At 40.3% G+C, this 17,717-nt stretch overlaps 1 protein-coding gene across 1 annotated transcript; it reads right to left on the reverse strand.

Moving 5' to 3' along the window:
• Nucleotides 1-6,601: 6,601 nt before the first annotated feature.
• Nucleotides 6,602-9,297, reverse strand: LOC117304734 (nascent polypeptide-associated complex subunit alpha, muscle-specific form-like). Its single transcript, XM_033789337.1, has 2 exons — nucleotides 8,301-9,297; nucleotides 6,602-6,774 (listed from the first exon to the last, which is right to left on the reverse strand). The coding sequence occupies exons 1-2, from the start codon at nucleotides 9,295-9,297 to the stop codon at nucleotides 6,602-6,604; spliced, it is 1,170 nt and encodes a 389-aa protein (XP_033645228.1).
• Nucleotides 9,298-17,717: the final 8,420 nt, after the last annotated feature.

The raw sequence follows: 17,717 nt of genomic DNA on the forward strand, positions 1-17,717 counted from the left end.
TAGAACGGCACCATATTATTTCAAAATTATTTAATATAGTAGGCCTATATGTATACTTGTAACGAAGCTATTGGACGGGTGTTACCTATTTATAATATTATTATTACTTTATCCGTTTTTGTGTACATTATTAATTTACCAAATCTACTCCATTTCTATTTATTTGTAATTATTTGAGTAATTTTGTCTGTAATTTCAATTCTGATTATTCTAGCCAGCTGTTTAAGACCCATCGATTGTTTAAAAATTTTCAGCAATTTTCCAGATGCAATATTTGAACGCCTGTGTAAATAACTATCTATGTGCTATTTAAAGATTTTAAGAAATTGTATCAACTTGTGTTGCCTTAAAGGTACTGGACACGTTTGGTAAAAGTAAATAAATATTATCATAGAAACTTACTTGGTCTTGAGCAAGAGGAGAGCTGTTGATAGTATCAAACATTGTGAGAAACGACTCACAGCGTAGTTTTTTAGTAAGAGGTAGTTTTTCACCTAAATATTTGAATCTGAGAAAGACTTGAGATCTGACACCTTTCTCAGGAATCTGAAAGCCCACACTTGTGCAATATGTGTGTTTTTTCTTTCATAAATAATTTGCAACTTCGATGACCAATTGAGCCCAAATGTTCACATGTTTGTTATTTTATGCATATGTTGGAATACACCAAGTGAGAAAACTGGTCCCTGACAATTATCAAACGTGTCCAGTGCCTTTATATAGACACATATATTATTTCATTTATTGGTCAGTCCTTTTATTAGTTAAAACTCACATCAAAAGGAAATTGACAACACATTGAAGCATAAAGAGCCATACTCAAATCATGCGTTTGTTTGTGTACAAAAAGCTCTTCACTTCTTTACATAAGCTATAGCTGCGCAATACTTTAGCCGTAAACACGATCTTCTGATCAATTTGCACATGCGTATTCATTGGCTCAATTTGCATATGTCAAAGGTTAGGTTTTGCATATTTACAGTGCGCTTTTAGTAAATCTCTTTTTGCTATGCGTGGCATCACAAACTAAGTAAAAATTAAATATTGTGCAATATAATAGACACCGTACTGCTGAAATAAAAAGTAGGCTATCAATATTTTTTAAAAGGAGAAGGAAACAAAAAGTTGCCGTCAATATTAATTATTATTGAATAAAAAATTACCGTTTAAGAAATATCGTTTGTTGTTTTGAATTCTATACATGTACTGTCTAAGCATGCTACGGTCCCTCCCTCAGCCGGTTTCAGCCCCTTTTATGTAGAAGCTATAGTACGCATGTGCTTCCATACGAAATATTACTTATGAAGGATCTTGTTGTGATGACGTCATGACGCCGCTATGTTAGATGTAAAAACGATGGTGGACCAATGAAAACCACACATACGCGCAGCGCGCAGGATGGGCCAATGAACAACCGACTTTTGACCTACTTATATGACGTCACGTGCTTATTCTGTTCCAACTTGATAGCATAAAGGCGATAGCCTTTGGGATTTGTGTGTGCGGTGTTTTTCATTTAGTGCATTTTTTTGTTTTTATGATCAGGAGATTTATGGTCTGTTGTTTTGAGAGCGACACCAGATATGCAAATAATGATTTTTAATTTGTTATGGGCTTTGGTTTTATCCCTCGCTCAGATTCCCTTTGACCAATCAGAACCCGCAATGGAGAAAACACCATACCCGCATGTAAGCTCACTCCGAAATATACGGGTTGGTCTAATCATGGTCTAACGATACCCCACAGCATTGGGGCAGCCCCTCCCCCCCCCCCCACCTTTTTACGCTTGCTTTATTTGGTACTTGTTGCTGGTACCAGACTCCCTGTCTCACTAGTCTTAAAAAGGTAAGGGACAATATTTGTAATTACTCAAAACATTTGTCAGCATAAAAACGTATTTCGTAACGAGCAGTGGAGAGACCTCAGCTGAGGTCTCGAATCGTAGGCAACTGAAGGCACACAGCTTGTGTGACAAGGGTGTTTTTTCTTTCATTATTCTCTTGCAACTTTGTTGACCAATATTGAGCTCAATTTTTCACAGGTTTGTTATTTTATGTATGTACTGGCCTTTGTCGATTACCAATAGTGTCCAGTGGATTTAAGAGCAGAACACCGTGCGCGCCAACATGACTTTGGTGCCGGCCGGGAGAAACATAACAAATCGGCAAACAACAAAATTGGTACTTTTGTGTGTTGGTGGTGGGTTTTTTATTGAAAGTATTTTAACCAGTCTGGGTGTTGGTGTTTTTGATTGCTTGATGCGCTGTCATGCATATCCTAGTGTTACGGCTCTTCTTTTTCGCTGTCCGATTTCTCCTCGACATGGTTTATGGAAGCGAAGAATTACTTTCACCCTTTCGTTTTCGCTCTGTTGATTATTGGGGTGTTTTTTGTGTATCTGTCTGTGTAATGAGTGGATCGAGAGAATGATGTTTTGTGGAGTGTGCCTTACATCTGGCTGGCCTGTTTATTTAGCTTAGAGAGGTGGATTATGTGATTTAGGGCTATGCTCGTTGAGGCAAATCCGTCATGCAGGTGTTCATCTGATTGTTGCATCAGAAAAAGTCTAATTACAGTTGGCGTGCTTCGGCGTCCTATTAGCGGTATGAATATGTAAAATTACTGGCTGCATTTATATTCCCTTCAATACCAATTCAAAAGTATTTAACACACTGTAAATTATTTTTTTGTTCAACAATAACTCTACCGCATAATAGTATTGCGTTCACTATTCCTAAACCAGACGCTACAAATTATGCCACTCGATGGTTAGACCATGGTTACAGATACTAAGTCAAAATGTTCGGCTCATTTTTTATCACTAAATTATTTGGATTTCAATTCTTAATTTGATTCGAAAAACTAAATGCCTTCATTTTAATGACACTTCATTGCTAAGAACCTGGTAGTTTCTGAGTAAAAAATAAGACAAATAATTTATTCTCGACCATAAGCAGCCGGTGTACAATTCGTAGGCCTATTGCAGTTGCATTTATTTTGTACCATAAACTACCCATTGCATGTGCCACCACAAAAAGGTGGATACAACAATTCATTTCGTTTTGATACAGCATATCATTATTCAACATTCGTACAGAAAACTAAGGCAATGTGATTTTGAAAGAAGATTTTTAAGTGGGCTTTTTTAGATTCATTTTAAAACAAATTCGACTTACAAAAGGGGTTTAGTCGTCTGATCAAAACTGCAGGCCTGTTGGGTTTTCATGAACTCTCACACACTTTTTACAGCGCCTGCACCCCCCCTCCTCCCCCCCCCCCCATCCCACGATTTGCTCCGGAGGGCGGGTGCATACAAGCTGTAACTCCGTGATTCATGTACAGCCACAGACATGGGCCCAAATTCATAAAGCTACTGAGCACAAACATTTGCTTAGCATGGAATTTCTTCCTTGGTAAGAACAGGATAAGGGGCCTACCAACCAAAATTTCCATTCGTTGCATTTTGCTTTGATACTAATATTCAGCTGTTGTTTGCTTATCCTGAAAATCACGTGGAAATTTGGTTGGTTAATATCCTTCTTTTATCAAGGAAGAGATTTCAAGCTAAGCAAATGTTTGTGCTTAGCAGTTGTTATAAAATTGGGCCCTGCTTTGATCATAGGGACGCAGTCCCACTGTAAAGCTTTGCTATAGTCTTGTATTAGCGCAACCGCGTACTTCAGAAATTCCGCATCTTCCGACCCCACGAGCACCACTCTACCTAGACCCGAGATAATTCACTTGTTGAATGGGCCATATACATTTTGGGTTATTTATAATTATCAGAACGGTTTTGTTATCTAGAATCTTCCTCCATGATTATCTGTATTAAAATATAATAATATTATATTTTAATACAGATAATACATATTAGGGAGGAATTTCCTCCATGTTCTGAATATTAGCTGCCACGTAGAGGCGCCCTCTATCACTGAAGGTCAAAGGTCAGTCTGCACTCTTCAACATGTGTGTTTGACTGACACGGAAAGCACAACATTAAGACGGTGCGTGGTCGCCTTTTCGTCCCTTTTGGGAGCTTCAGCGATGATGTGAGCTTTCATGGATGGCCGACCAAGGACATATTGTAAGTTAATCTTTATATTTTCTCAATTCAGTTATCACATGGTCGTTTGTATCATTATTTGCATTTCGGGCCAGTTGCCGTCTGCCATCTTGAGACAAGGACGCCCTCTCTTGCCCATGCCACTCGCAAGCCGCAACGATTGCCAACGCACGCTTGTAAATAATAATTAATACGAGTAATGGCAAGAAAGGAACAAGATTAAAACGATGGCAACATTTTAGAGAGCATTGCCTTTTTTTTTTAATATACTAATAATGTGTCCTCGGGGTTTAAAGTAACACAACATTAATGTTGTGTTACTTTCAACGAGCATGGTGTTAGTGGAACAATTAGGGAGTAACTGCTCTCTTATTGTTCCATACTCACCATGCTTAAACAAATCCTTAACGCTTCGATGACATGATTTATTTAAAGCCACCGCCAAATACTCTTTACGTCGTGTGGGGGCGCTGTAAAAACGTAGCATGGGGTGAACTACCGGCTGAGCGCATGCTGCTCGTACATTTCCTAAAATAATGTTTGGTTTGGCTAGGGGCAATGTGTGCGGTGGGGTTGGTTAGTATTAATAATGAAGAGTCTCGGTTAAATATGGTCAACTTTTGAAGTGTCATGTTTGGTAAGACTTCAATTGGAATGGTCAGGGTTTGTTAGGATCATTGCAAAGGGTCTGAAATGGTACGGCTTAATTTTACACGAGTCTGTTAAATAAAACACATGGTTTTTGTGCATAAATATTTTATTTGAAATTTGACGTGCAGAATTAAAGAACTTTAATCAAAAGAAGAACATAAATAATCCCATCAGGACCGTGGGCAATTTTTTTTTAGTTTCTATCGGGTTTCAGCTGTTACCATGGCAACCGTTTTACCGTCAAAATTTATATTGTTTTTGGATTCTTTCTTAAAGTGGTAGTGGTTGGTGGTTGTCATTTAATAAATGTGTTGTGAGAATTTGAAATGGGCGTCAAACTAAACCGCCATCTTGGATTTTGTGTCGAAATTATGTTTTTACATGCTAGTTAACCATGCGAGTTTTGACCCCCCCCCCCTCCAAACTAGTGTCTGTATAGTGTATTTATTTATTTATTTTAAACACGCCCGGTCCCGATGGGTTAATTCTATAGATTATAATCGTATATATTATTACATCAATTAAATTAAATATAACTAATCAATTTAGTCTGACGGATACACCATTGTCTCTTTTGAAAAGTTGAGGTGATGGCTCTGTGAGAGCCGGTTGGTTTATCCAATGAAGTGTGCTCTAAAGTAGTCGTTAAAGGAGACAGTGACAACGACGAGAGACTTGTCGAAATGTTGAGACTACTAAAACCAACTAGCTTTTACCGGCTCATCATTTTCTGTACCCGTAAGCATAAACTGATATCTGTCGTCACGTGTAAAGATTCAAGTATCACAGAATCAGTTGACTAATAGGGACACCGCCAACACATGGTTGGATAGCTCAGTTGGTAGAGTGCATGTACCGTAACCCAAAATAATGTTGTTGGTTCAAGTCGTGCACCCGTATGGTCAAATCTGTCTTTATGTGTGGATTCAAATCTCACATAATCAACATTGTTCACATTTATTATATTATACAAACATAGATATAGTCTCGACTTATATTTGAAACATTTGATATCATTAATTAACCAGAAAATCAAAATAATTACAATGAGGAATCGTAAGATCAAACTTCGTTGTGGGCAATTCCAAGAATTTGCGCAATTTAAACCGCTGGAGTACAACTGAAATAGTCATTGATTTCAATGATCTGTGTTATTTTTATGTTTGCCATTTGCCTGGACAATTCAGACAAAAAGTTGCTAGATCTTGAACATTGAACCACAAACAAACTGTTCTTTGACTATGCCCTATTGTTAACGTAAATATTGTTGCCTAATAATATGAAATAATTAAAGCTCCAGATTACCAACTTACTTGTAAAATAGTATTGTTTCAAAAGAAGATTACGAATGTAAACAGTTAACCGGTTTAACAATTTGTGTTTTTTGGTGTAATTACAGCCCACTATTTTGTAGTCTCAAAATAAGAATGTTTACTCCACAAAATGGCGGACCGTGTTTCCCACTGGTTATTTTTCCAAAGGCCCTAACACCACATTATCATGAGCCTTTCCTAACATCAAAAGTTTGATTAACTTTAAGATAAATAATGAGCTACTTTTTTGCCTCACAACACTTTAGTGCATGAAAAACCCTTTAAAACCACAGGTCTTTAAGTAAGCCTTTCGTAACGTCAACATTTGAATGATTTTAAGGCAACGTGCTCCTGTTGTATGTTTAGTGGTAGTTTGCTTAGAATATTTCGCTACTTTTCTTTCTCTCGAAACACATAAATTATTTGTTTTTTAAGTGCATGAAAAAATCTTATTAAACCACAGGCCCGCTAGTAAAGCCTTTCCTTTAGCGTCAAAATTTTTGAAAGATTAGAAAGCAATGCGCTTCTTCTATGCTTAAATAGTAGTCTGCCCGTAATTTTGAGCTACTTTCTACTAGAGCTGACAGATCAACCTGCGTGTAATAGCGGTATTACACGGCATGTCATTCCACCCCCCAAACTGACCTTCGCAGCAATCTTCCCCCGAGTCGACATTGTCTGGTGCACCGTCCATCCACCTCTTGTCCGACGCGTCAGTAATCTCACCATCCATACACCACCAGTCACCTGAACAAAGTCAATCCAAAACAGACAGTCTCATTACATCAAAGTAGGGAGCGGGGTCGTGGAAGTACATGTTCGTAAGTGAGTACAGGTTCGGAGGCCTTCTTAGAGGGCTGCCCGTGGGGGCCAACGGAGCTCCGTACCCCATGAGCCTGCGAGGGAGACGCGGTCCGTTGTATACAGTGCCAACACATATTGGGTTGGGTGTACATTGGGTAAAATCAATATTAATTTTTATTGTTATCCCAATGCAAAGTTCAATAATTGGTGCGGTACCCGCAACTAAAATGTAGGATTCGAACCGCCTATATCTAGACCGAGCAATCTCAGTGGTCTAGTTGGTAAGCGCTGCTCTAATTGCAAAGGTCGCGGGTTCGAATCCCACCCGAGAAGCCTGTGGATTTTTTGTTCACAGAGAGCTAGGGAAAGTACCGAGTATACACGATATTAGACGTCGGTGCAAGGATAGAACTTAATAAGTACACACTGCAAAACAAATTAATTATTTTTGTTTTGGAGTATATTCAATGTCCACACTATAGTCTACAATAAACCATATAATGGTTGGAAATGCAATAACTCCAATCCCACATTTTGCGGCTTCCACATTATCTCCCCCGGTTTTGAACACAGGGTGCGTTCGATTAGCTTCCCCGTGTCGACCCCGCGGTGCTCATTTGGGTGAGCCCCTGACAAGAGCTAATCGAACGATCACACTCGCCCTCTCGTGGTGACGCCATGCACCTCGGGTCACCCCAAGTGATCCACTCCACAAGCAGGGCACTTGACCAGAAACGGGGGAGCCCCCGGAATGATGTCAAAGCTATTCGAACGCACCGGGGGCAGACCGGGGTTGACCCAGGGAAGCTAAACGAAGTCGCACCCATAGATTTACTCCTATTGTGATTACTACGGTATGCCACACCGCTGCTCTTTGGAATTACCTATAAAAACCATTATCGTGGTTTACCCTAGAAAGGGCCCCTGTCTTTATTGTATTCGCAAGGATAAAGACAGGTCCCTGCCACGAGATCCAGTGATATGATATAAATTTTGATAAAATGTGCAGTGACAAAGACGGATAAAAACAATCACTGCTGCCACGTCCGCAATAGAATTTGACTGCGTATCTCTATGTGAAATGAGGGTAGGTCAGGTCTCGAGGCAGATGTTGGGCTAGTTTTTCCCCAACTCTGTTACAAATCGAGAGGAATATATTCTCTTACTCAAGATGTTTCCTTATTTTCCTTCGCTTAACAAAACTGGGGTGTTAGTTTTGATTCTGTTGGTATCGATAATTATGTGACAACACCGACACGTTGTTAATTTCACCAACGACATAGTAATGGAGATAATAACACGTTGGTGTTGTCGCCTTTAGATACCAGGAAGGAATCAACCATCCCGTTTTTACAGTATTGTAGCCCAAACCCTGGGTGTCATTTTGGCCTTGTGTTGGCATATTATTGTTATAATTATTTACTGAACTTAATTATCAGAGCATCATTTCTATACTATTGTGTACGAACCTTCAGATTCCTCGTCGGTGCAACCAATCCAAAAATGATCGCAGGTGCACACGCTGAGGAGGTGTCGTAACTCATCAGATTGAGGGACAACCATTGTCCCACCCAACTCAACACATTTATCTCTGCCAGCCCAAAATGTAAGTGGGTCTGCGTGCACCTTGTGGCATTTGTCTTGCCACTGGCTCCAAGTAGGGGGGCATAGCGGTGTGGTGCTGGGTGCTCCGGTAGGTGTCCCTCCGGTGCTGGGCGCTGCCGCTCCGGTAGGTGTCCCTTCGGTGCTGGGGGCTGCCGCTCCGGTAGATGTCCCTTCGGTGCTGGGGGTTGCCGCTCCGGTAGGTGTCCCTCCGGTGCTGGGGGCTGCCGCTCCGGTAGGTGTCCCTCCGGTGCTGGGGGCTGCTGCTCCGGTAGGTGTCCCTTCTGTGCTGGGGGCTGCCGCTCCGGTAGGTGTCCCTCCGGTGCTTGGGGCTGCCGCTCCGGTAGGTGTCCCTTCGGTGCTGAGGGTTGCCGCTCCGGTAGGTGTCCCTCCGGTGCTGGGGGCTGCCGCTCCGCTAGGTGTCCCTCCGGTGCTGGGGGCTGCCGCTCCGGTAGGTGTCCCTTCTGTGCTTGGGGCTGCCGCTCCGGTAGGTGTCCCTCCGGTGCTTGGGGCTGCCGCTCCGGTAGGTGTCCCTTCGGTGCTGAGGGCTGCCGCTCCGGTAGGTGTCCCTCCGGTAGTTGTCCCTTCGGTAGTTGTCCCTTCGGTAGGTGTCCCTCCGGTAGGTGTCCCTCCGGTAGGGGTTCCTCCGGTAGGGGTCCCTCCGGTAGGTGTCCCTCCGGTAGGTGTCCCTCCGGTAGGGGTCCTTCCGGTAGTTGTCCCTTCGGTAGGTGTCCCTCCGGTAGGTGTCCCTCCGATGGGTTTCCCTCCGGTGCTGGAGGCCTTCTTCCAACACCGCCCGTTTACAGCAGCATAGTCTGCCATCAAAAATATACCAACAACACCCAGCAGTTTGCTCGCCAACATTTTGCTGACCATCTCTTGACAAATTGAAATTGCTGCCCGATATAAGCAACAAGGCGACCCTTCAAAAAACGGAACCGTGCCAAGATCCTTAATTGGCAATCAAAACACCAATCATCGTGTCACACAAAGACACCGCGCAAAGAGGTTTTCTAATAACAGCGATAATTCAATCAACAAAACTTTATAAAATAATAATAAAATATAATATAATATAGAGTTTGAAAAAAGACCTTGACATATTACGATTTTGAGTTTGCATAATAAGCTGTTGCGTAGTACAAAATTTAGATAAGACAACAAAATCACAGAAAACTTACATGTTATAAACTATTTTCTCAATGACTTTTATTTTAGAAAAAGGGGATAAATTCGAGAGCAAACTAATTGCTTATATGCCGCTGACACATTCTACATTACAGTCTCTGTTCGTTGTTTGTGATTAATTGTTCATAAAAGTAGTGTTGATTTTACCCTCAACTGCCATAATTGAGACGAGGATTAAAGTACAAGAGTCATTGGATAATTTCTCCTTCTGTGTAAAAAGCTGTGAGACTTCTCAGAATTGTTCGTGTATTTTTGAATATTTTGCATATGCACTATATGCTATGGGAGTTAAGTTGTTGGGTTGCACCCATGGGAAAGTTGAATTCAAGATGGCGGCTGGATTGACGTCACTGCATAGCGTCAATATTATAATCGAAGAAACCTTGAAGTCTAGGAGCACGGTCGGTTAGCTTTGAAAGAAACCCTCCTCGCACTCACTGAATATTGGTATTGGCAGTAAAAGCAACAAGTCACATAACAAACTACTCTATAATTTTAGTAGAAAAACCGACCAAGAAAAATAACCAACCTTGAAGCTCTGACAAGGAAAGTTTGCAAATATGTCATTAAATTAAACAAAAATAGCTCTACACAACAAGGCTAAGTAAACGTAGTAAATTGTTTAAAGGCACCGGACAGCTTTGGTAAATGTAAAATACCAGTATTCTCGCTTGGTGTATCCCAACTATGCATAAAATCTGTGAACATTATTGACTCATTTGGTCATCATCGAAGTTGCAAGAGAATATTGAAAGAAAAACACCCTGTTGCACAAATCTGTTTGCTGTCAAAATGCCAATAAAAGGTTCAGGCCTAATGTAAAATGAATGAGAAATTACATCATTCTCAATAGCTACGTCACTTCAGAGGGAGCCGTTTCACACAATGTTTTGTGCTATCAACAGCTCTCCATTGGATGTTACCAAGTAATTTTTATGCTAATAATTACTTTCTGTAATAAAAAACCCCAATAGTGTCCAATGCCTATAATTTTAATTAATGAGCAATCTCCTTATGATCTCAGAGTAGATTATTGCTTGTCGTTTAAACGACAAGCAATAATCTACTCTGAGATCATAAGGGACTGCTCATTAATTAAAATTATTTTGTCAGCCCTGTTTGGAAATTCCAGTTTTTCATTAAAAGTTTACTTCAAAGACGGCGGCTGGATTGACGTAAGTGCATGGCGTCATCAATACTTAAGGAAACCTTGCAGTACATATATATCGGTATCCGCAACTGTTGATACAGATAGATTGCACATGACGTCATTGACCCGCCATCTTTGAAAAATGCATGGCGCGTATGCGCTGCGCACAACTCTCAGCCAATGATAGCCTTGCACGCGTGAACGTTTCATCAAAGATGGCGGCCAGTGCTGCAAAATCAAAGAGTAGATCTTTTTTAAGTGGATCTATGAAATTGGGCCCTGTGCATTGTGTTTACGTGCCTAAATAAGTGCATAAATGAACTGGTAGCGCCCTCTTTTGACTCCACCTCCTTTGGTTCATTTCCATTCGGGTTAATATTTTGAAGGGTCGGGGCTATAGCCTGAACATCTGACGTCACACTTCGAGCCTCTCGTGAATAACGCCATACAGAGTATTGACCTTTCTTTTGCAACGTCACAGCCCGAGTTTTTGCCAACCCAGATTGGAAAACTATAGAAAGCCATAAGTGCAAATCAAGAATAGATCGCTATTTTTGGTAACAATGTAACAAAATTTGTTGATTTTGTTCTCTTGACAAATTGAAATTGCTGCCCGATATAAGCAACAAGGCGACCCATCACAAAACGGAACCGTGCCAAGATCCTTAATTGGCAATAAAAACACCAATTATCGTGTCACACAAAGACACCGCGCAAAGAGGTTTTCTAATAACAGCGATAATTCAATCAACAAAACTTTATAAAATAATAATAAAATATAATATAATATAGAGTTTGAAAAAAGACCTTGACTTATTACGATTTTGAGTTTGCATAATAAGCTGTTGCGTAGTACAAAATTTAGATAAGACAACAAAATCACAGAAAACTTACATGTTATAAACTATTTTCTCAATGACTTTTATTTTAGAAAAAGGGGATAAATTCGAGAGCAAACTAATTGCTTATATGCCGCTGACACATTCTACATTACAGTCTCCGTTCGTTGTTTGTGATTAATTGTTCATAAAAGTAGTGTTGATTTTACCCTCAACTGCCATAATTGAGAAGAGGATTAAAGTACAAGAGTCATTGGATAATTTCTCCTTCTGTGTAAAAAGCTGTGAGACTTCTCAGAATTGTTCGTGTATTTTTGAATATTTTGCATATGCACTGTATGCTATGGGAGTTAAGTTGTTGGGTTGCACCCATGGGAAAGTTGAATTCAAGATGGCGGCTGGATTGACGTCACTGCATAGCGTCAATATTATAATCGAAGAAACCTTGAAGTCTAGGAGCACGGTCGATTAGCTTTGAAAGAAACCCTTCTCGCACTCACTGAATATTGGTATTGGCAGCAAAAGCAACAAGTCACGTAACAAACTACTCTATAATTTTATGATCGATTGCCTTCCGGTAGAAGTCACGTAGAAAAACCGACCAAGAAAAAATAACCAACCTTGAAGCTCTGACATAGCAAGTTTGCAAATATATCATTAAATTAAACACAAACAGCTCTACACAACAAAGCTAAGTAAACGTAGTAAATTGTTTAAAGGCACCGGACAGCTTTGGTAAATGTAAAATACCAGTATTCTCACTTGGTGTATCCCAACTATGCATAAAATCTGTGAACATTATTGACTCATTTGGTCACCATCGAAGTTGCAAGAGAATATTGAAAGAAAAACATGGCGGCCGGTGCTGCAAAATCAAAGAGTAGATCTATGAAATTTGGCCCTGTGCATGGTGTTTACGTGCCTAAATAAGTGCATAAATGAACTGGTAGCGCCCTCTTTTGACTCCACCTCATTTGGTTCATTTCCATTCGGATTAATATTTTGAAGGGTCGGGGCTAGCCTGAACATCTGACGTCACACTTCGAGCCTCTCGTGAATAACGCCATACAGAGTATAGACCTTTCTTTTGCAACGTCACAGCCCGAGTTTTTGCCAACCCAGATTGGAAAACTATAGAAAGCCATAAGTGCAAATCAAGAATAGATCGCTATTTTTGGTAACAATGTAACAAAATTTGTTGATTTTGTTTAAAATAAAGCAACTTATCATGAGAGGTATTTTATTTAATTGAACATTTGCAGAAAATGTTGAAATTTGTTGAAACATCTGTTTTTACGATTGAGTGTTTTACTAACATTCGGCCGACCATGCCAACCAAGGCGGTTTGTTTATCACCAAAAGAAAGGTCTATGGTTAATCCTCGTCCATCTTCACCTTTCACCTAGATTCATGTGCAGACGATAAAGCCAGGGGTCAAGTCTAGGTCGAGGTTGGTTAGGGGTTAATTGAAGGGTGGGGTTTGGTTAGGGTTAATTTCTAGAGGTCGAGTTGGTTTAAGAGTTACACGCATTGTAATTTTTAGAGGCTGAGTAAAACATGGCTTTTTGTGCAGTAATTTATTTTGAGCTTTCAGTGCTGGGCAAGTATTTTAAAACATAAACATCATCAATACTATTTTTATCGTTTACATCAATAATTGTTTGCGATCTGTTAATCTGACGGATACAGCATGTAATTGTCTCTTCTTGAAAACGTGAAGTGGTGTCTCTGTGGGAGCCGGTTGGTTTATTCAATGCAGTGTGCTTTAAGGTTGTATTTAGTCTTGAAATCAAGTCGATAAAATGTCTTATTCGCCACCCGCTGCTCTGTGTAGTCTCTCTTTAGTTTAAATAACATAATCTCAATTCACAGTTTGTATGTATATATAATTTCAAAAATTTGATCTACAAAAGGTAAACGTTGTCATTCAAGACTATAATTTTGAGCAACGTTTCACAGTGCAACGGGGCGCTCGCATATCACGTACATGGACCAACTATCACATTCTCTGTCGTGCCAGCCCGATTTATCCCCCGCCGTACAGTCTTCATTTGCGCCCCCACGACTATCTGGCTCACCGCTATACCATCTCTTGTCCCCCTCGGAAATGATACCTTCGCCATTCAGAGACACCCAGGTACCTTATCAAAGTCAACCAGAAAGAGAAAAAAAAAACAATTTTTGACTTGTGTTGTCAATAAAATAGTAAGTAATAATGACTTTTATTGAACATCATTTCTAGAATTGTGTACAAACCTTCAGATTGAATGTCGTTGCAACCAATCCAGATCCATGCCCAATCGTCGTTGCACATTATGAGAAGGTGTTGTAGTTCTTCGTTGGATTGAGGGACAACCAACACCCCGCCCGACTCTATGCACATCTGCTTGCCCACCATCCATGTAACGTGGTCACCATGCAGCTTGAAGCACTTGTTTTGCCACTGGCTCCAAGTAGGAGGGCATGGCGGTGTCGCTGTGGTGCTCGGGATCGTCCCTCCGGTGCTGGGCGCTGCCGCTCCGGTAGTTGTCCCTTCGGTAGTTGTCCCTTCGGTAGTTGTCCCTTCGGTAGGTGTCCCTCCGGTAGGTGTCCGTTCGGTAGGTGCCCCTTCGGTAGTTGTCCCTTCGGTAGGTGTCCCTCCGGTAGGTGTCACACTGGCAGGGGTCCCTCCGGTAGGTGCCCCTCCGGTAGGTGCCCCTCCGGTACTGGGGGCTGCCGCTCCGGTGCTGGTGGCACTCCCTCCGGTGCTTGGGGCATTATTCCAACACCGCCCATTGACAGCAGCATAGTCTGCCATCAAAAATATACCAACAGCACCCAGCAGTTTACAAGCCAACATTTTGCAAACCGTCTGCTGGTAAATTCAAATTGCTGCCAGATATATCTAATAAAGTTGCCGTGTATTATAAAAAAAATAACCAAGAAGGTCCAACTCTTCACAGAGAAGAGAACTGCGTCTACAGTCACAAAATCAAAGTCACAAAATCAAACTGCGCATGGTCAGTGTAAGCTTTTGGTAAGCTTTTGGCCACCACTGAACTACCATTTAGCTCATATAATTAAGTGATCAATGCCTATTTACAGTGTTTATGCACGCGCGTCGCACTAGCAAAAATTCCCTGCTTATCAGGGAAATTATGCTCAAAGCTTATAGACATGAGACAATAGTTTCCACCACTTCTTTCCCATTGTTATACTGCCATTCCTTGGCGGATACATTCACTTCAAAGTATAAATTCACAGTTTTTTTCTCAACTCATGTATACAGAGGTCGATATCGAATATTGAACTAGTAACTAGCCACCGGAATCTCTATATTAACACAGACTTTCATCAATCCATGCGCGTGCAGTTCTCTTCTTGTTTATGCATGATGGATAATATTAATTTGAGAAATATTGCTACCAAACTGAGTCTTTGCTGAAGACCAGCGAACTGTAAATCATTTTCATTATGCGTTAGCGTGGCTTCCTGAAATTAGGCCTATACCAAATGAAATGGAAAATTATTGAGGTTCGGTTTAAATTAGTTTTTTTTTCTTTCTATTTTTAAGCCTTCCTTATTGGCACCCTTCTGGTTTTTATTAAAATCTAAACCAGAGCCAAGGAATTTCGTAAATTTATTATGAAAGGTTGCTGGTTCAGATTTTTGGTTGTACGTTCACACAAGTTCTATTTATATGCGTTTTTCTTCATGGACATGTTCATTATTGTGTATGGATTTTATTATTAATTAATTGTGCCTTTTTGTAACTTCATGATTGTTGAGTGCTTTTAAACTTGTGCGAGCAAATAAATGTCATCTTTTTGGGGATAATACCGGATAATGCATTATATGCCTTATGCCTTAATGTCTTATACAGTTTACGTGTTCCGATTTTGCAATCAATGATAATGCTACAATAAAAAAAATAAAAAAAAGTCAAAACCAAATACTGTTTTCACTGAATATCATCAACATTTCGGAAGGATTGAACAAAAATCGTAATCTAGATAAGCTTTGCTACATTTTGTATTAGCGAATTATGTTAAAGTCTCCATACCCCCCCCCCCCCCCCCCCCCAGCTCTGCCAATGTCACTCCTACCTACAATCTCGAGTAGGCCCACTAACTCTTGCGTCCCTACTGTTAGTCACGTTTTGAAAGCGGCAATTTACTTATGTTTCTTTTATCTTGTATGTATTTTGCATGCAATTATACCTTCGCTGTAGTATAAGCTTCTCGGCAGTAATGGCGCCCTCTAGCAGCTCTTGATTTATTTATCTAACTCTGGAATGGCGAGAGCACAATAGGAGACTTTCCAACGCTAGGCGGCAGCAGACATACCGGGTAAATTTCCATTGTTTACGTAGTTCTGAACATGCGCATAATTCTGAGAACAATGGATTTACCCGGTAAGTCTGCTGCCCTCTATCGTCCCAGAAAGTCTCCCTTTGAGATCTTCGGTGATGATGTGAGCTAGTCATGGATGGTCGGTCGTCCAAGGACATAATTGTAAGTTTATAATCTATGTTCTCAATTCACATTTACACTTCTAATGCGCATAATATTATGTGCGTTTAAACAAACGGTTTGCATTTCGAGCCGAACGCCCTCTGTGTGTCAAAGCCACTCTTTAGCCACAACGATCAACTTTCACTCGGCCCCAGCGGCCAGTAGGACCGCTGGGATGGGCTAATCACTTGCACAGATTCTTGCTCAGGAAGTACGTCATGTATGCAGTGCATAGAAATATGGTGCAGTGTGAGTGTGATGCATGATGGGTCTGCGCATTATTAAACCAATGACAGTGCCATCCATCCCAGCGCATTTGGTTAAAGCAAGGCGCTGGGGACGAGCGAACGATCAACAACGCGTCCTTAAAACCATTGGACCCTTTCGGTACAGAAAAAAAAAAATTCACAGATTTACAAATAACTTACAGGGTTTACAGAAGGTAGTGGTGAAAGACTTCGCTTGAAAAATTATTCCATGAAATGCTTTACTTTTTGAGAAAACAGTAAAACAATATAAGTTCTCGTTAGCGAGAATTACGGATTTATTTTAAACACATGTCATGACACGGCGAAACGCGCGGATACAAGGGTGGGTTTTCCCGTTATTTTCTCCCGACTCCGATGACCGATTGAGCCTAAATTTTCACAGGTTTGTTATTTGATATAGAAGTTGTGATACACGAAGTGTGGGCCCTGGACAACACTGTTTACCGAAAGGGTCCAATGGCTTTAAGACTAGACTGGCCCCCTGTCTTTATCCGCAAGGTGCCTGCTACTCTGGCGTTTATTCACGAGCCTCGAAGTGTGACGCCAGATGTTCAGGCTACCTTTAAACGAGCCTCGAAGTGTGACGTCAGACATTTAGGCTACTTAACCTTAAAGGTCCTTGGTTGGTTGGTTGATTAGGGTTAATTTTGAAGGTTGTTTAGGAGAGCTGTTGATAGTTTGATACATTGTGGGAGGTAGCTCCCTCTGAAGTAATAAAGTTTTTGAGAAAGAGGTAATTTTTTTTACTCAAATTAAAATACATCAGGCCTGAAGCCTTTTATTTTGCATCTGAAATGACTAAAAGTAAATGCATCAAGGGTGTTCTTTTCTTCATGTTTTTCTTGCAAATTCGATGATCAATTGAGCCCAAATTATCGCAGGTTTGTTATTGTATGCATGTTAGTATACACCAAGTGAGAATACTGGTCTTTGACAATTACCAAACATGTCCAGTGCCGTTAATACAACATCAACAACTGTTAAGCGAGACATTTCACAAAATTTGAATTACCATGCATATTCATCATGTACTTTTATAAATTATATTTTATTCTATTTCTTCTTTAAAATGTTGGAATGGTGTTTTTTACAAAGCACAATACATTATAAACTAACCATTGTTTTAAAAACAAAAATTGACTAAAATTCTTATCTTGGCTCGAGTTTGTGTAATTACATATTACAATATTTATAATAAAAAAAAATATACACTTTGGTTGTGAACCAAGACAAATAACATCAATCTTTCATTCATATGTGCATGTTTCTTTTCTCATTTTAACTACGATATGGTGAAAATATTTCTTGCCCAGTAAACCTTTTGATGTAAAAGTCCTGGGCCCAA

The sequence above is a fragment of the Asterias rubens genome, chromosome 21 (genome assembly GCF_902459465.1).
Source record: "Asterias rubens chromosome 21, eAstRub1.3, whole genome shotgun sequence".
Classification (NCBI taxonomy): domain Eukaryota; kingdom Metazoa; phylum Echinodermata; class Asteroidea; order Forcipulatida; family Asteriidae; genus Asterias; species Asterias rubens.

What these genes read in the sequence shown, in the direction of transcription:
- LOC117304734 (XM_033789337.1), bottom strand. Translation starts at nt 9,297, where the DNA reads ATGTTGGCGAGCAAACTGCTGGGTGTTGTTGGTATATTTTTGATGGCA. An exon ending in CACCGACGAGGAATCTGAAG is followed by an intron (nt 6,775 to 8,300) that starts GTTCGTACACAA and finishes GACTTTGTTCAG; the next exon opens with GTGACTGGTGGTGTATGGAT.